The 19,906-nt window shown below is 40.4% G+C and overlaps 1 protein-coding gene across 1 annotated transcript in view; it reads right to left on the reverse strand.

Annotated features, from left to right (window-relative positions):
• LOC138753503 (hemicentin-1-like) overlaps window positions 1-19,906 on the reverse strand; it is a 349,996-nt gene that overhangs the window by 97,802 nt on the left and 232,288 nt on the right. Inside the window, exons 66-71 of the mRNA XM_069916635.1 lie at window positions 19,160-19,343; window positions 18,330-18,427; window positions 7,812-8,087; window positions 5,381-5,571; window positions 3,702-3,783; window positions 3,073-3,209 (exon numbers count right to left, since the gene is read on the reverse strand). Of these exons, the coding sequence (XP_069772736.1) occupies window positions 3,073-3,209; window positions 3,702-3,783; window positions 5,381-5,571; window positions 7,812-8,087; window positions 18,330-18,427; window positions 19,160-19,343 (968 nt within the window). The remainder of the gene's footprint in view (window positions 1-3,072; window positions 3,210-3,701; window positions 3,784-5,380; window positions 5,572-7,811; window positions 8,088-18,329; window positions 18,428-19,159; window positions 19,344-19,906) is intronic.

The raw sequence follows: 19,906 nt of genomic DNA on the forward strand, positions 1-19,906 counted from the left end.
TCAAGCTCACTGGCCTATAATTTTCATGGTTACTTTTGGAGCCTCTTTTAAACAATGGAACAACAGCACCATAGCCGTGGCAAAGGACATTTTTAAATATTTCTGCCAGACCCCCTGCAATTTCTACACCATCCTCTCTCAAGGTCTGAGGGAATATATTGTCAGGCCCTGCAGATTTATCCACCCTTATTTGCTTTAAGACAGCAAGCACTTCCTCCTCTTTAATCTGAATAGGCTCCATGTTTCTTTTCCTTACTGCCCATGAATCTGTGTCTTTTTCCTGAGTGAATATTGTACTGATTAAAAAAAAGCATTTCAGATCTCCCTCATCTCTTTTGGCACCATACAAAGCTGACAATTCTGATCGTCAAGGGGATCTTTTTGCTCTTAATATACCTGCAGAAACCCTTAGGATTTTCCTTCACATTGTCTGTTAAAGCAACCTCGTGTCTTTTTTCAACCTTCCTGATTTCTTTCTTGAGGTTTTTCTGGCATTTTTTATACTCCTCAAGTACTTCATTTGCTCATTGTTGCCTATACCTGCTACACACCTCTCTCTTTTTCTGAACCAGATCCACAATATCCTTTGAAAACCAAGGTTCCCTGTTAACCTTGCCTTTAATCCTGACAGGAACATACAAACTGTACTCTCAAAGTTTCACTTTTGAAGGTTCTCCACTTACCTCATACATCCTTGCCCAACTTATCCTAATCCACGCATTCTAGATCCTTTCACATTTCCTCAAAATTAGCCTTTCTGCAATTTAGAATCTCAACCCAAGGTCCAGACCTATCCTTCTCCATAATTAACTTGAAGCTAAAGGCATTATGATCACTCGACCCAAAATGTTCCCCTACACATACCTCTGTCACTTGTCCTGTCTTGTTCCCTAACAGGAGATCCAGTATTGCATTCTCTTTAGTTGGTACCTCTATATATTGATTTAGAAAACTTTCCTGAACACATTTGAAAAACTCTAAGCGATCCAATCCTTTTACAGTATGGGAGTCCCAGTCAACATGTGGAAATTTAAAATCCCCTACTTCTGTTTCCTGCAGCTGTCTGCTATCTCTATAGATTTGCTCCTCAATTCTCGTTGGCTATTGGGAGGTCTATAATACAACGCCATGAGTGTGGTCATACCTTTCCCGTTCCTCAGCTTCACCCATATAGCCTCAGTAGATGAGGCTGCCTGAGCACAGCTAAGATAACTTCCCTGATGAACAATACCACTCCTCCCCCTTTTATCCCACTCCCACATTCTATCACGTCTAAAGCAATGGAAGCCCAGAACATTGAGCTGCCAGTCCAGCCCCTCCTGCAACCAAGTTTCACTAATGGCCACAATGTCATAATTCCACATACCAATCCACACTCTAAGCACGTCTGCCTTTCCTACAGTACTCCTTGCATTGAAATAGATGCACTTTAGAAAATTTCCACCACATACAACCATTGACTTATAACAGAGCATACAATTTTCACATAATCTCTTCCCTCCTCCACTCCTCTATCTGCTCTGGCACTCTGGTTCCACTCTGAAAATCTAGTTTAACCCACAGGAGTCGCATCAGCAAACCTTCCCACAAGGATATTAGTCCCCTTTCAGTTCAGACGGAAACCATCTCATCAGAACAGTTCCCACCTTCCCTGGAAGGGAGCCCAATGATCCAGAAACCTGAAACCCTCCCTCCTACACCATGTCTTTAGCCACATGTTAACCTGCACTATCCTCCTATTTCTAACCTTATGGGTAGCAATCCTGAGATCACAACCATGGAGGTCCTTTCCTTCAACCTAATGCCTGACTCCCTGAACTCTCCTTAAAGGACTCCATCTTCCCTTCCCACATCATTGGTCCCTATATGGACCATGACATCTGGCTGCTCACCCTCCCTCCTGAGAATGAGTGAACTCAATCTACGATATCTCAGACCTTGGGATCTGGGAGGCAATATACCATCTGGGATTCTTGATCTCTTCCACTGAACTTCTTATCTATCCCCCTAATTATAGAATCCCCTATTACTACAATTCACCTCTTCTCCTCCCTTCCCTTCATACACAGGACCAGACACTGGGCCAGAGACTTGATCTTTGTGGCTTGTCCCTGGTAGGTTCCCCCCACCCCTCACTCCCAACAACAGTATCCAAAATGGTATACTTGGTATTGAGGGGAATGGTCACGGGGTGCCCTGCTCTGCCTGCCTATTCCCTGACTGTTACCCAGCTGCCCTCATCCTGCGATAGTGTCCCTGTAACTCCAGTCTATCACATCCCCTGCCTCCCAAAGATCAGGAGCTAACCTAACTCCAGCTCCAGTTCCAGTTCCTTAACTTGCCTTTTCAGGAGCTGCAGCTGGATGGACTTCTCACAGATGAAGTTATAAGGGACACTGCTAGCTTCCCTGATGACCCACATTCTACAAGAAGAGCATTTCCCTGCCTTGGCTGCCATTCCCACTGTTTATGACTAGCGGGACAAAATATATGATATCTAAAACCTGACCTTACCTATGCCTACCTGCAGAATCCTTTTTGTTCCTTGTAAAGGACAGCTCTTACTTAAACTCCTACTATCCCTCGCCTCTTACCTGTTCTCGCCAAAGCCCGTTGAGCCAAAGCCTTACCTCTTGGACTCAGCCCACTCCAACAATGACCAAGGTCACCAAAGATCTGCCTGGATTACTGATTCAGCACATTTTCTGCTCTTTGACCAACTGTGAACACATTGTCATTTATTTACTTTCTTTCCTGTTCGTTTTATATTTATTATCTATTTTTATTCTTCATGGCATCTTATGTATTAATCATGCTTGGTGTGTTGTACGCACCTGAGAAGCTGTAGCAAGTAAGACCTTCATTGCATCTGTTCACTGAAGTTATATTTATGACAATAAACTTCAAAACATCAACCTACAGATTGCAGTACAGTGCTGAGTCCAAATTATTGAAAACTACTTTGAATCTAAAAGTAGATGATAATTGACAATAATTGTTCTGTCATGATGCACGGAATGTTCTATTGTTTAACTAAATGACAATGAAGGTCTAGCACTCAGGAACACTCACTTCCAATGGAATATCATCCTTGAACCACTGAACAGTGGGAGGTGGAACAGCTTCAGATTTGCATTCCAGTGTTAGCTGCTCTTCAGCCATCAGAGTGACCACCTGAGGATTGCTGGAACCCATGACGTTTGGGGGAACTATATTAGACAGACAGAAATATAACTGAAACCAGGAAACAAATAAAAACAGAAAATGCCAACTTGAAAGAGGCTGGTGATTTTGAAGGGTGATACATATTGAGAAAATCAAGTAGTCCCTGGGACACAATGGCTAAACAGGTTGGAGAACAAATGTTCCATCCAGGTAAAGCAGACACAAGTGGACAAATTGCCTCCATTTGAACTGATAAACAGAATACCACTCGAACATTGAGCTCCAGGACATTCAGTTTTCTCTCGAAAGAAAGTTAGAAGTTATCTATTTAGAAACAGGAGCATTTGTTTGGTTATGTCATTATTATTCCGTGTAAAGGACAAAGATAATTTAGAGTTTCAGGAATTTAAATTATGAGGAAATTGTAGGCTTTTTTGAAGCAATGTGGGAGTGGGCAAGAGAGATGAAAGCATCAGTGGAGGTCATTTACCAGAGATAAATACATTTGAGAGAATGTTTAAAGTATATAACCATACCGTTTATCTTCACAAAGATATGCTGCTGATCCTCCCCAGCAGGATTTGTTGCCAGACAGGTATAAAGACCGGCATCTTCACCCTATTGATAAGCCACACCATAGTTGTCAGTGATGTGGACCCATTGATAGAAACTTCACAGCATTTTTCATTAATATTGTCTGTCTGCCTCCAACCAAGTGCAAGCAGCTGATTAACTCAGTTCCTTGATCAAGCTGGATAGCACAAAACAAAATGGGGTCAAGGCAAGTCTCTGTCCAGTTTCCCTCATTCCAGGTGGAATACACATGCTGATATTTTGGTGTGGAAAAAAAAGCGACGTGTAATGGGGATACTGAGGGAACTAGTTACAGCCACACCAGCATTGCAGTGAGTGGTGTAGAGTCTAGGCCAAGGGAGCATGACAGGGTAGACGTCAAGATGTTTCCATTAGTAGGAGAATCTCAAAAGAGGGGTCATAGCAACAAGAATAAGAGGTCATCCTTTAAATCTGAATTGCCTCAGAAATACTTGTTGCAGATAGTGGTGAATCTCTGCAATTCTCCACAGCAGTCAGAACCAAAGACTATGGTGAAGGAGGAGCAGAGTCCTGGGGCAGATCACTCACAATCATGTTGGAGGGCTGAGTGGTCTCCTCTTATTTCCTTCTGTTCTTATGTAACTGTTGGACCTTGGACTACAGCTCATCCCAAGGTAAGTTGGAGGTCAATTGGATCAGCTTTGTGGAGGGCCTCACCTGTCAGTTGTGAAAGCAATTCAGATCCTTTCACAATTCCCTCTCACTTCTGATTTTCTTGGACCACAATCTACCGATCAAAATATAACTTTATATCACTGTGGTACAAATCTCATTAATCAGGTGATTCATGCTTTGCTGGTAGAGAAGGAATGAAAATCCCCAATAAACAAACAATAATTTCATATGGTTAACTGAAAATCTCCTCAAATTAGTGGTCTGCTTAAAGAGTAGCCCCTAATGGTGGTGATTGTTTCCAGGTCATTCAATAAGATTGCTTGGAAGGATCATTTAAACCACAATGAGGAATAAACACAGAAATAATTTACACATCAGCCCATGCCTGTGAATGGTAAACAAGAGTTAATACTTCATGTTAATGACCTATGAAACAAGGGGAAGAGGGATTCAGAAAATAAATAAATGGGGAAAGGGCAGAGGACAGAAGAGATTAAATGTCAAAAATAATGGCGCAATAAGGGGTGGAAATGATGGACATACTCCACCATCTGTGGAGACAGAAACAGAGCTAATATCTAAAGTTTATAACCTCCCAGAAGAACAATTTCCTCTTAATATGCCCACCTTATGAATCTATTACCCTCAATGGATTCTTTTTCATATGCTGTTCCATGAATTTTTCAAAATTCTAACCCTGGCATCTTGATCTTTGGCACACAACTGCTTTGTGGAAGTTGCATTTTTTACAGTGCCAAACAGCATCAAAATGATTGTGTCCCCACATTGTAAGTAGCTGACAAAGTTCAAATACCGAGCAATACTGAAACATTAGTTATCTTACTACACACCCAACCATTTACAAACCAGAAGTGTCACCCTAAAGGTGTCAGTGGCACTAAAAGTATTACCAGTATTATCTAATGCATTACAAATGGAGAGGTTCATGAAATAGAACCTGGAAATGGAACTAAGAATCATTGACCTGTACACTTTCTATCTTGAGGACTTTTCCATTGTCCAGCACCATGCCGAATCCATTGAGTGGTGCTCCATCCTTTAGCCACTGTATTTCAGGAACAGGGATACCTACTGCCATGCACATCAGCTCCAGAGGACCATCTAAAACCACGGACACTTCCTGTGACATTCCTGAGTGAGAAATATGTGGTGGTTCTACAAAGAAAGATAGTTCCAGTGAACCTGACTGATTAAGTTTACCCATCTATAAGTGTGACAATAGCAACGCATTATTTAACACTTTTAACAAGGTACTATGAAGGAAGGTTAGCAAGCAAAATTTAACACTGAATCACAAAGAGACAGATTTAATATTTCAGATCAAAAATATTCATCGTTCTGATGAAGGGTTTTGATCTGAAATATTTATGATTTCTCTATTAAAAATGCTAACTGAATCATTCCAGCTTTACCTGTTTTTATTTCATATATTCTTGTAGCATCCTCATGCCTGCTTCAAAATTTACTTCCCCACCTATCAGTGCGTCATCAGCAAGCTACCAACTAAATGTTCAGTGCTTTCATTCATCATTTATTAAAAAAAAATAGAAAAAGATGAGACTCTTCACACAATACCTGTGGCCACCTCCGTTTATCCCTCACCATCTACCAAATGACCTTTTTTGGGTCTCTACTTCATGTTAGGCAGCCAATCGTCAATCCACGTTAAGACATCACCTCCTTCACCATGAATTTTTATTTTCCACTCTATTCTTATCAAATGTCTTCTGGAGATCAGTTCAGTACTGGTGTCCTTTGCCACAGCATATGTCACTTCTTCAAAGAACTCCAATAAATGGGTTGAACATGATTTTTCTTTCACAAAAAAACATGTTGATTACTTTGTGTCTTCCCAAGAACCCTGTCCCAATGTCTTTTAATGACATACAGTATATCAATCTATTTGGCCTGAGGTTTCTTGCTTTGTGTCTCCATCTCCTTCTAAATAAGGGAGTTATATTTTCTATTTCCTAATCTCGAGGATTCCTGCCAGAGATATGGAACTTTTGGAAAGTGAAAGCCTGTCCTAATTACTACCTCCTTTAAGACCCTAGGATAAAGTCCATCATGATCTGAAGAATGCAGCACTAATAATTTGCTTAGCATTATTTCCCAGTAAGGGTAGTTCTCTTGAATCTCATCCTTCTTTTATAATAAATTCATAACCTTTCAGTTTAACTGCAGATGCTGGCTTACAAAATCAAGGCTCATGGGATTGGGGGCAAAGTATTGATGTGGATTGAGAACTGGCTGGCAGGTAGAAGACAGAGTGTTGGGATAAATGGCTCATTTTCTGAGTGGCAGGCGGTGACCAGTGGGGTGCCACAGGGATCTGTACTGGGACCCCAGCTGTTCACAATTTACATTAATGATCTGGATGAGGGGATTGGATGTAATATCTCCAAATTTGCAGATTACACTAAGCTAGGAGGGGCTGTGTGCATGGAAGAGGGGGTCAGGAAGCTCCAGTGTGATTTGGATAAATTGAGGGACTGGGCAGATACATGGCAAATGCACTACAATGTGGATAAATGTGAGGTTATCCACTTTGGTAATACAAACCGGAGGACAGATTACTATTTGAATGGCAATAGATTAAGAGATGGGGAAGTGCAGAGAGACCTAGGGGTACTTGTACACCAGTCTCTGAGGGCGAGCATGCAGGTACAGCAGGCGGTTAAAAAGGCAAATGGTATGTTGGCTTTCATATCAAGAGGGTTTGAGTATAGGAACAAGGATACCTTACTGCAACTGTACAGGGCCTTGATGAGACCACACCTGGAGTATTGTGTGCAGTTTTGGTCACCTTATCTAAGGAAGGATGTTCTTTCAATGGAGGGAGTGCAGAGGCGATTCACCAGGCTGATACCTGGAATGGCAGGAAGGACTTATGAGGAAAGATTGTGCAAATTGGGATTGTACTCGCTGGAGCTTAGAAGATTGAGAGGGGATCTCATAGAGACATAAAAAATTCTGGCAGGACTGGACAGAATGGATGCGGAAGGGATGTTTCCAATGATGGGAAAATCCAGAACCCGGGGCCATGGTTTGAGGATAATAGGCAAATCATTTAGGACAGAGATGAGGAGGAATTTCTTTACCCAGAAGGTGGTGAATCTGTGGAATTCATTGCCACAGAGGACAGTAGAGGCAGGTTCATTAAATATATTTAAGAGGGAATGAGATATATTTCTTCAGTATAAGGGTATTAAAGGTTACGGAGAGAAGGCGGGGACAGGGTACTGAACTTTAAGATCAGCCATGATCTCGTTGAATGGCGGAGCAGGCTCGAAGGGTCGAATGATCTACTCCTGCTCCTATCTTCTATGTTTCTATGTTTCACTTCCCCTTTAAAACTGTGTTCTTTCATAAATCCAAGCATGCATGTCACTCACCCATGACCACCAAGCTGAAGTGTCGGGTGGCCTCTCCCGCTTCATTAATAGTGATGCAGGAGTACCAGCCAGAATCATTCAGGTTGACAGATGGCAGGTCCAGCCTCATTTCATGGCTCTCAGCAACCAGGGCATTGAGCACCAGCACTTTACCATCCTTCAACCATGAGAACGTAGGGGTTGGACTTCCATCAGCTTTACAGGTGAGAGTAACAGAGGTTCCTCGGATGGCCAGTACTTCCTCAGTGTCTCTGGAATTTTCAATTGACGGAGGGACTTGGTAGGAGAAGAAAGTAAAATCAGTATCAGACGAAAATCCACTGAGATCAGCAATGAACCTTCATCTGAAGTAGACATTTTGAGGTCAATTTTTTTCTTTTATTCTGGCTGTCACAGTCATTTCTACCACAGGGTGTGTGAATTCATTGCTATCCCAAATTATCCAACACTGCATTCACCCTGAATACACCACATTGATGTCCCTGGAGAAATATACAGGTAAGACTGAGTCAGGACAGTGGACTTCTAACCCTGACGGACATTAGTAAACAAAATGGATTTTTGTGACAGTTGTTTCGTGGTCTTGGTTATTGATGCCAGTCTTGATTATAGATTCCTGCAGATTTATTTAATCATTTCACTTTCTCTTGCTGTTCTGGTGGGACTCCAGCTCATACCTTTGGATCAGTATTCAAATCTTGACAAATCAGTCAGTAACACATGCCAATGCCACTGTGAAAGAGGGACATCTCTTTCATCTTCCTGGAGCCCAAAGTTTATCCAGCAGAATTCCATCAATGCACGTCTGTGATAGCCCTGAAATCCCCAGGAGAATGCTCTGGGGATGGAAACTTGATAAAAGTGGTCTCTTCTTCAACTTCATCACACTGAAAAGGAAGCAGGAACATGCCCCACACAAGGAACATTTTCCCTCTTTTCTTGCCACATGTTGTTGGACACTCTCTTGAACTTTTACATGTACAGAGTGAAGACCGCACTGACTGGTTGCATCACAGCCTGGTTGGGAAACTCAACCAAGCCCATCAGGGGCATCGACCTCTAGTCCACTGAAAGCATCCATGTGAGCTGCTGCCACAAGAAGGCTGCCAACATCACAAAGAACCCTGATCACAACTTCTTCTCCCTGCCACCTGCAGGCAGAAGGCACAGGACCTGAAATTCAGTACCTCTAAGTTCAAAAACATATTTTATCCAAGAGCTCCTAACCAAAAAATACTCCAGGGGTAAGAAAAATTCTGTCTGCACCACTGAAACATCACGTTCTTTTCTTGCATTAACCAAAACTGTGAATATTTATTGATCTATTCTTTGATGTGGAACCACAGAAAACGACAGTACAGAAAACAGGCCATTCAGCCCTTCAAGTCTGTGCCAAAACATCATTCTGTTAGTCCCACTGACTTGCACCTATTCCATAACCCTCCAGATATGTATCTATCCAATTTATTCTTTAAACTTAAGACTGAGCCTGTATTTAGCATGTCAGGTGGCAAACCCCCACTACTCTCTGAGTGAAGAAGCTTCCCCCCCTAAACTGTTCACCCTAAAGCCATGTCCTCTCGTATTTATTTCTTCCAATCTATGTGGAAAGAGCCTATCTACTCTGTCTATTCCCCTCATAATCTTGTAAACCTCTATCAAATCTCCCCTCATTCTTCTATGTTCTAAAGAATAAAGTCCTAACCTGTTTAATCTTTCCCTGTAACTCAATTCATGAAATATCATCCTAGTAATATCCTAGCAACATCCTAGTAAATCTTCTCTGCACTCTTTCAATCTTATTGATATCCTTCCTGTAGTTTGGTGACCAGAACTGCACACAATACTCCAAATTTGGCCTCACCAATATCTTATACAACCTCATCATAACATCCCAACTCCTGCCCTCAATACTTTGAGTTTCGAAAGATGCCAAAAGCTTTCTTTACAAACCTGTCTACATGTGACACCATTTTAAGGGAATTATCTATCTGTATTCCCAGATCCCTTTGTTCCTGTGGAACCAATTATACTGTATCACGCATAACCTTGTGTTTATTGTATTCTTCATAGTTCCAGAACATAATTTTTCCCATACTTCATTTTTTATCTTTATGTTTAGATCCTTTTCTCATTTCAGCTTAGGTTTATAGTTTATTTCATTTTCTGTATCTTGCAGCTTAATGTACATGTTGGTTATAAATCTTTTAATTATCATTGTGTCTGTAATCACGTATTCGAAGCTGCTTCCTTCAGGTAATCTCAAGCTGTTTCCCAATTTATCCTTTAAATAAGCTTTCAATTGATGATATGCAAACATTGTACCATAGATTATTCCATATTTGTACTTCAACTGTTCAAATGTTAATACATTTTTTCCCAAAAATGTTTTCTATTCTTTTGATTCCTTTTCTCTCCCATTCTCTGAAGGAGAATGTAAAAGGGATTAGCGGATTTTGCGTCAATAGTAATTTTGGTATTTGATAATTCGTTTTTTTTCCTTTCTAAGTGGATCTTCTTCCATGTATTAAGTAAATGATGCAGTACTGGTGAGTTTTTATATTGCACCAGCTTTTCATCCCACTTATAAAGTATATGTTCCGGTACCTTTTCCCCTATTTTATCTAGTTCTATCTTAGTCCAGTCTGGTTTTTCCCTTGTCTGGTAAAAATCTGATAAATACCTTAATTGTTCAGCTCTTATAATAATTTCTAAAGTTTTGTAACTGTAAACCACCTTGATTATACCTCTCTGCTAATTTATCTAACGCTACCCTTGGATTCCTCCCTTTCCACAAGAATTTCCTTATTATTCTCTTTAGTTCCTTAAAGAATTTTTCTGTTAAGGGAATTGGTAATGTTTGAAATAAGTATTGTATCCTTGGGAACACGTTAATTTTAATGCAGTTTACCCTCCCTATCAACATTAGCGGTAATTCTTTCCAATGTTCTAAGTCTTCCTGCAATTTCTTTATTAGTGGCTGATAATTTAGTTTGTACAAGTGGCTTAAGTTATTATTTAACCTGATCCCTAGGTATCGGATTGTTTGTGTTTGCCATTTAAATGGTGATTCTTTTTTAAATTCTGTATAGTCTGCGTTACTCATTGGCATCACTTCACATTTATTTGCATTGATCTTGTACCCCGATATTTCTCCATATTCCTTCAATTTCTTATATAATTCTTTTACTGATACCTCTGGTTCTGTTAGGTATACTACGATATCATCTGCAAATAAGCTGATTTTATACTCCTTCTCCTTTATTTTCATCCCTTTTATTTTATTTTCTATTCTTATCAGTTCTGCCAATGGTTCTATCGCTAAGGCGAACAATCAGGGGGATAGTGGACATCCCTGTCTAGTTGACCTACTTAATTTAAAGTGACCCGATACATATCCATTTACTGTTACCTTTGCCAATGGTCCATTATACAATGATTTCATCCAATTTATTATTTTTCTGGTTGATTGAACTTCTGTAATACTTTAAATAAGTAGTTCCACTCTACTCTGTCAAAGGCTTTTTCTGCGTTTAGAGCAGTGGTTCCCAACCTTTTTCTTCCAACTCACATACCACGTTAAGTATTCTTTATGCCATTGGTGCTCTGTGATTAGTAAGTGATTGCTGAAGGTAGTATGTGAGTGGGAAGGGAAGGTTGAGAATCATTGCTCCAGACCCAATTGTTACTGAAATATTTTGCTTGAGAAAAATTATCATTGGCCCACTTCCTTTGGAGTTATGAAACCGTGCACATAACGAGTCAATGAGGTACAATTAAAACAGTAGTTTTCAAATTTATTTATTTCCACCCACCTACCACCTTAAGCAATTCTTTACTAATCACAAAGCACCTGTGGCATAGGGAATTCTTATTATGTGAGTTGGAAGAAAAAGGTTGGGAACCACTGCTCTAGAGCAACAGCCACTGTTGGTTTCTTATTTCCTTGAACTGCGTGGATTAGATTAATAAGTTTGCAGACATTGTCCACTGTTCGTCTTTTCTTAAAAAATCCAGTTTGATCTTGTTTTACTATTTTAGGTACACAATCGGCCAATCTGTTTGCTAATAATTTCACTATTATCTTATAATCTGAGTTAAGTAGAGATATTGGTCTATATGATGCTGGTGTTAATGGATCCCCGTCTTTGGTATTACTGTAATTATTGCTGTCTTACATGAATCTGGCAAGTTTTGTGTTTCTTCTATCTGGTTCATTACTTCCAGGAGAGGAGGAATTAATAACTCTTTAAATGTTTTATAAAATTCTATTGGAAATCCATCCTCTCCTGGTGTTTTATTGTTCGGAAGCTTTTTTAATATATCCTGCACTTCCTCTATTTCAAATGGTTTTATCAGTTTGTTTTGTTCCTCTTCTTGCAATTTTGGCAGTTCAATTTTAGCTAAAAATTCCTCTATTTTATCATTTTCCCCCTCGTTCTCAGTTTGATACAATTGTTCATAAAATTCCTTAAAATTTTTATTTAATCCCTGTTGGATTATATGAAATTTGTTTGTCCTTTTTCCTTGATACCAGTATCGTTCTTTTAGCTTGTTCTGTTTTAAGTTGCCAGGCTAATATTTTATGTGTTTTTTGCTTTGTTTTCATTATGTTCTTCTCCACCTTGTACGTTTGTAATGTTTCATATTGAAGTTTTTTGTCCGGCAATTCTCTCCTTTTTGTTATATCATCCCTTTTTACTAATTCCTTTTCTGTACTTACTATCTCCCTTTCCAACTGCTCTATTTCCCGATTGTAATCCTTTTTCATCTTAATCACATAACTTATTATCTGCCCTCTAATGAAGGCTTTCATTGCGTCCCATAATATAAATTTGTCTTTCACTGATCCTGTGTTTATTTCAAAATATGTTTTAATCTGGCATTCAATAAACTCCCTAAATTCCTGTCTTTTAAGTAGCATGGAGTTTAACCTCCATCTATATGTTCTTGGTGGGATGTCCTCCAGTTCTATTGCTAATAATAGGGGTGAATGATCTGATAATAGTCTAGCTTTATACTCAGTTTTCCTACTCTCCCTTGAATATGGGCTGACAACAAAAACATATCAATCCTTGAGTAAATTTTGTGCCTACTCGATTAATATGAAAATTCCTTCTCTCTTGGGTGTTGCTTCCTCCATATATCCATAAGTTTCATTTCCTGCATTGATTTAACCATAACTTTGGTTATTTTATTCTTTTTACTTGTCTTTATCCAAAATTGGGTTCAAATTAAGGTTAAAATCCTCTCCTATCAATATATTTCCTTGTGTGTGTCTCCAATCTTCAAAAAAATGTCCTGCATAAACTTTTGATCCTCCTCATTAGGTGCATATATATTGAGCAAATTCCAAAATTCTGAGTATATCTGACACTTTATCATTGCATACCTCCCTGCTGGATCTATTATTTCCTCCTCTATTTTGATTGGTACATTTTTGTTAATTAGTATGGCTACACCTCTAGCTTTTGAATGATAGGATGCTGCCGTTACATGTCCTACCCAGTCTCTCTTTAGTTTGTTATGTTCCGCTTCGGTTAGTTGCGTTTCCTGCACAAATGCTATATCTATTTTTTCCTTCTTCAATAAATTTAGTAGCCTCTTCCTTTTAATTTGGTTATGTATTCCATTAATGTTTATAGTCATATAGTTCAACATGGCCATCTTATATCTTGCATACACCTCTTCGCCACCTCCATCCCCCTTTTCCCCATTTTCATCTCTTAGTTTTCACTTATTACACTGAATGTACGACAACACATTTAAGACATAAAGTACCCCTGCAGTTCCCACATCCACTAATTCTTTAACCCCCAAAGTTCTCCCCTCTCTGAGTTGCCTCATATCCCTTGCCAGGCAACCACAACTCCCCTTTCCATTTGGATTGTGATCTTGTTCGCAACGTCAACTGATTTTGCAGTGACAGTTATTCCCCCTCTATCCAGCTCTCTCCAGAAAGCACTTTTTTAAAAAACACATAACAAAGCTCTCTCTCTTCTTTTTCCCCCTTACTCCCTTCCTTCCCTTCTCTTTTCCCTCTTTAGTTCTTTACATATACATTGTTTTTACATCTTTATACATACTTTATCACTGTTCTTCATTCTTGTTACATCTCTTCATCTCTTCTCCTGTCCTGCAAACATTCTGCGAATTCTTGCTCTTTCTCTGGATCTGAGAACAGTCTGCTTTGCACCCCGGGTATAAATATTTTAAGCACGGCTGGATGTCTTAATATGAATTTGTAACCTTTTTTCCATAAAGTTGATTTTGCTGTATTAAATTCCTTCCTCCTCTATAAGAGTTCAAAACTTATGTCTGGGTAAAAAAATATTTTTTGTCTCTTGTATTCCAATGGTTTATCATCTTCTCTAATTTTATTCCTTGCCAGTTCCAGTATATTTTCTTTTGTCGTGTATCTCAAAAATTTTACTAAGATGGATCTTGGTTTTTGATGTGTCTGTGGTTTCAGAGCTAGTGTTCTGTGTGCCCTTTCTATTTCCATTTCTTCCTGCATTTCTGTCGTTTCCAGGACCTTTAGGATCCATCCTTTTATAAATTCCTTAATGTCTGTGCCTTCTTCACCCTCCTTCAGACCCACTATTTTTATGTTGTTTCGCCTACTATAACTTTCCAACATATCAATTTTCTGAGATAACAACTCTTGTGTCTCTTAAACTTTTTTGTCACTTTCTTCCAACTTTTCTCTTAAGTCATTTACTTCCATTTCTACAGCCGTTTCCCGCTCTTCCACATTCTCTACTTTTTTCCCTATTTCTGTCATTACCAGTTCTAACCTTTGCATTTTATCTTCTGTTCTTTTCATTTTCCTTTTAATTGCATTAAATTCTAATGATAACCGTTCTTTTAATGATCTAATTTGTTCTCCAAAAAAGACTTTATCTATATTCTGTTCATCAGTTTTACCTTTTATTTCTTTGCCATCAGTTTTACCTTCTATTTCTCTGTGAAGATCTTAGTCTTCTTCTTCCTCTTCTTTTATGTCTGTATCTGTGTTTGTGTCTTCTTCTCTTCTTTGTGTCTGTGTCTCTTCTGTTTTTTTCTGATGAGCTGCTTGTATCTCTTTGTCGTGCCTCTTCTTGATGGGCCTCTTGTTGCTGGTCCTCCCCTCCTGGGCTGCTCATCTGTTGTGCTTCCTGACGTTGGTCTTCTTGTCAGTCTTCCTTCTGTCTGTCTTCCACGTTTGTTTCATCGCTCCCTCTTCTGCTGTCTTCCTTATCCTCCAACTGAGAGCCCTGGTATCGTGTGTCCCTCAGCTGCTCGCTCTATGACAGCCCGCTCCTCTGCTGAGCCCCCCTCCCGCTGGTGTCCTCTTTCTCCTTTGATTGCGCACTTTTGTTTGGCTCCGAGAGCCATTTTTGTAGTGCACCGGCTGGTGGGTCACAACCCTGTAGGGCAGGCACTGACCTCGAGGGTCGGGTGCTCCTTGTCACCACAGCACCCTGTTCCTCTGTGCAGGTAAGGGCTTCTTCTTTCTTCTCCGGCAACTTTTTATCCTTTTTTTCCAGTTGTTCTTACTTTCTCCATCTTGGAAGCCATCTTCTTTCTCTTCTCTGTATCTTTATCTTCTATTTCTTATATTCTATTTTTGTTATGCTTTGCTTTTTCCTAACTTTTTTCCTATTTTCCTGGAGAGGGCTGGTTCTCCCGACCGGCCACGACTCCATCTCGTGGCTCCTCCCATCTAGATCCCTCTTCAGGCCTTCCTCACTGTCCACAATGCCTCCAATCTTAGTGACATCAGCAAACCTACTGATCCAATTTCCCACATTATCATCTAGATCACTGATATAGACAACAAACAACAATGGTCACAGCACTGACCTCTGAGGCACAGTCTGAGAAGCAATCATCCACCACAACTCTCTGTCTTCTCCCATTCAGCCAATTTCAAATCCATTTTACATCCTCTCCATGGATACTAGTGTCTGAACCTTCTGAACTAACCTCCCATGTGAAACCTTGTCAAAGGCTTTACTAAAGTCCATGTGGACAACATCCACAGCTGTTTATCTACTTTCTTGTTAACCTCAACAAACTTTAAGTTTCGTTAAACATGCCCTACCATGCACAAAGCCAGGCTGACGATCCTTAATCAGCCCTTGGCTCAGAATTTAATGTCATGAACAAGTCATAAAAAAAGTTGTCCAAATATTGTATATCCAACTCTCAGAACACCCTCCAATAATTTACCCACTACTGATATCAGGCTCACCAGACTGTAATTTCCTGGTTTACTTTAGAGCCTTTTTTAAAGAATGGAACAACATGAGCTACCCTCCAATGTCTAAGGACATTTTAAATGCTGTCAGGGCCCCTACAACTTCAATATTAGTCTCCCTCAAGGTCTCAAGGAATATCATGTCAGGCCCAGGGTATTTATTTAGCTTTATTTGCTGTAAGGTAGCAAGCACCTCCTCCTCTTTAATCTCCATATGTTCCATGCCATTACTGCTTGTTTCCCTTTGCCAGTTTCCTGAGTTAATACTGATGCAAAAATACTGTTTAAGATCTCCTCCATCTCGTGAGGTTCCACACATAGGTAACCACCCTGATCTTCTAGGGGACCAATTTTGTCCCTTTTACTCTTAACATACTTCCAGAAACCCTTCGGGTTTACCTTCACATTATCTGCCAAAGCAACTTCTCATCTCCTTTTTGCCTTCTTGATTTCCTTCTTTCATATTCTCTCACATTTTCTATACTCTGCAAGTACCTCATTTGCTCCTTGTTGACTATAATCCTGACAGGAACATGCAAACTTTGCATTCTCAAAATTTTGCCTTACTGAATGCATCCTTGCCAGACAACAACTTATCCCAATCCACTGTTCCTAGTTCCGTTTTCATTTCCACAAAATAGGTCTTTCTCCAATTTACAATATCAGCTCGAGGACCAGATCTATCCTTGCCCATAATTCTCTTCTCTTTGGCTTGGCTTCGCGGATGAAGATTTATGGAGGGGTAATGTCCACGTCAGCTGCAGGCTTGTTTGTGGCTGACAAGTCTGATGCGGGACAGGCAGACACGGTTGCAGCGGAAAATTGGTTGGTTGGGGTTGGGTTTTTCCTCCTTTGTCTTTAGTCAGTGAGGAGGATGCCCATAATTAACTTGAAACTAATGAGATTATGGTCTCTGGACCCAAAATGTTGTCCTATACAGACTTCTGCCACCTGACCTGTCTAGTTCCCTAAGAGATCAAGTATTGCATCCTCTCTCATTGGTACATCTATATATTTTGATTTCAAAAGCATTCCTGAACACATTTGACAAACTCCAAGCCATCCAGCCCTTTCACAGTATGGGAGTCCCAGTCAACATGCTGAAAGTTAAAATCTCCAACTTTCTGTTTCTTATATCAGTCTGCTATCTCTCTACAGATGTGCTTCTCCAGTTCTCTCTGACTATGGGACAGTCTATAATACATCCCTATCAGTGTGGTCACCCCTTTCCTGTTCTTCAGCTCCACCCATATGGCCTCTGTAAACAAGCTCTCTCGGCTGTCCTGTCTTAGCACGGCTGTGATATTTTCCCTGCCTAGCAATTCCACTCCTCCCCCTTTTATCCCCCTTGTCCTATCGTCTCTGAAACAATGGAAGCCTGGAACATTGAGCTGCCAGTCCTGCCTCTCCTGCAAACAAGACTCACTAATAGCAATAATGACATAATTCCACGTGTCAATCCATGCCCTATTAACTCTTTTTCTTTCTTGATGTTGCAATAATTATATGTTTTTATAAGGTTATGGTGCATTTTATGGAGCTGTTTGGCTCGAGTAATTAAGTACTTTGGTGCATCTGCACATTGTACTTATAAATTCACCCTGATAGTGACACAAACTCATGGCTTTTTGCAATAGTTATTCCTTCACTACATGTTTCTTATGCTGTTTATCAGAACTTTGGGAGAAGACAGTACCATGAGCCTTGTGATTTGCAATAAGGACAAAGCCAGGACATTCAAAGAGCTGACAAGAGACACAGGTAGGAAACAGTCGAATCGCCTAATGCAGAGGCCAGTCCTATAGCAGTGCAGAGATACAAGAGACTATCCAGTTTCTTCCAAGACTGGAGGTCATGTTTAAAGGCAACAGGGTAGCTTACAAACTCTACTCTGGAGTTGGAACCTGGTGCAGGATCTTGACCTGAAACACTGATGATTCCTTTCACCCACGGATACAGCTTGTGCTATTAAGTTCCTCCAGCTGTTTGTTTATTTCCAGACAAGTGTGGGATGGTGACCCAACATAATGAATGGCTTAATATCTGACCTCCTCCTGTGCTCAGACAGGGCACTGCATCAAACAGGCTGAAGGCTACTCTGGTGCCAGTCTTGGAGATGCTAGGCAGGGAGTTTAGAGTGAGCTCCCAAGCACCCATTTAACTGGGAGAAACTGGGAGACTCAGGTAAGGCAGAAACATATTAATAAATACATTATGGGGGAGAGAGAGAGGGTCTGATATTTCTTGCAAAGCTTTGCTCCAAGGAAAAGACATACCTTGAACACGCAGGTGGTAATGTCGCTCTATCACACCTGCCTGGCTCACAGCAACACACTTGTAGCTTCCTGCATCAGAAACCTGGACCCTGATTATCCTGGATGGAAGGAGAGCAAGAAGAAACGTTTCACTCCAGAGCAGGTTACCACAGATGCAGATACACGAAGTAAAACTGCAGTAAATAATATGGATCTGATGAAAGGCCATCAACCTCGGAGGTGATGGTAAATTGGCAGAGGGCACAGGTTAAAGAGTGACTGTTCATGTATTTCCATTGTCACCATATCAGTAAGAAAATGTAGGTTCCTTTTACCCTAATGAACCAAACACTTTGTCTTTTACCAATGCAGCCTGACGTGCTGCATATTTACTGCATTTTCTGCCTTAATTTGACAACATCTTAGAATTAAAATGTTGGCATAATTCAGGTCCATTCTTTTCATTTCTTTTTAAAAAATTTGAATGATACAGCACATGAAATTTTCTGGCCCATGAAACCCGTACTGCCCAATTACACCCAATTATCCTAGCAACCCCACACGATTTGGCGGGTGGGAGGAAACTGGTTAACCCGAGGAAAATCCATGCAGTCACAGGGAGAACGTACAAACTCCTTATAGACAGTGATGGATTTGAACATGGGTTTAGCTGGTGCTGCAACTGTTCTCACTTTTTTTTCCCCATTCTTATAATGAACAAAAAAGTCTTAGCAGAAGGCTCCAGCAGACTTCAGATAAAGATTCTCAGGATATGAGACAGCTCAGATAGAAATGGAAAACTGAGCTGGGCAAGGGTGAACATTTGGCAGCACTGTTACTCGTGATTTTACCTCAAGATCTGTCCAGCTGACTGCAGACTCGTGTGAGATGAGATTGGAAGTGGTAGACCATCCTTCAGCCAGCTGAGCTGTGGGGGAGGAACACCAGTGGATCTGCATTCCAATGTAACCGCTGCGTTGGGCACTGCTGTGAGGATCTCGGGAAGGCTGGATGTCCCAATGATGTTGGGAGGTACTGTCAGCAGAGAAGGAAGAAAATTCACACTCAGACTCAAATCTGCAAATGCAACTGTTGTCCTTTAATCTGCTCTCCAGAGGATTGAGCATTTAGAATGCCCTCCATAATGTTTGGAACAAAGACATTTCCCCCCCCCCCCCCTTTATTTGCCCCTATGCTCCACAGTTTTAGATTTGTAATCAAACAATTCACATGTAATTAAAGGCACGTTCCAGATTTTATTTAAGGTTATTTGTGTACATTTTGGCGTGACCATATAGAAATTACAGCACTTTTTATACATAGTCCTCTCATTTTAGGGCACCATAATGTTTGGGACATTTGGCTTCACAGGTGTTTGTGAGTACTTGGATATGTTTAATTGCTTCATTGGTGCAGGTGTAAGAGAGCTAGGCTTGCTTCTAAGCTTTTGATCACCTTTGGAGTCTGTAGTTGCCATATTTCAACATGAGGACCAGAGTTGTGCCAATGAACGTCAAAGATGCCATTATGAGGCTGCAAAACAAGAATAAAACAGAAAAGCGATATCGCCCTAACTTGAGGATTACCAACTGCTTAGA

Source organism: Narcine bancroftii, chromosome 1 (assembly GCF_036971445.1).
Source record: "Narcine bancroftii isolate sNarBan1 chromosome 1, sNarBan1.hap1, whole genome shotgun sequence".
Taxonomy (NCBI): Eukaryota; Metazoa; Chordata; class Chondrichthyes; order Torpediniformes; family Narcinidae; genus Narcine; species Narcine bancroftii.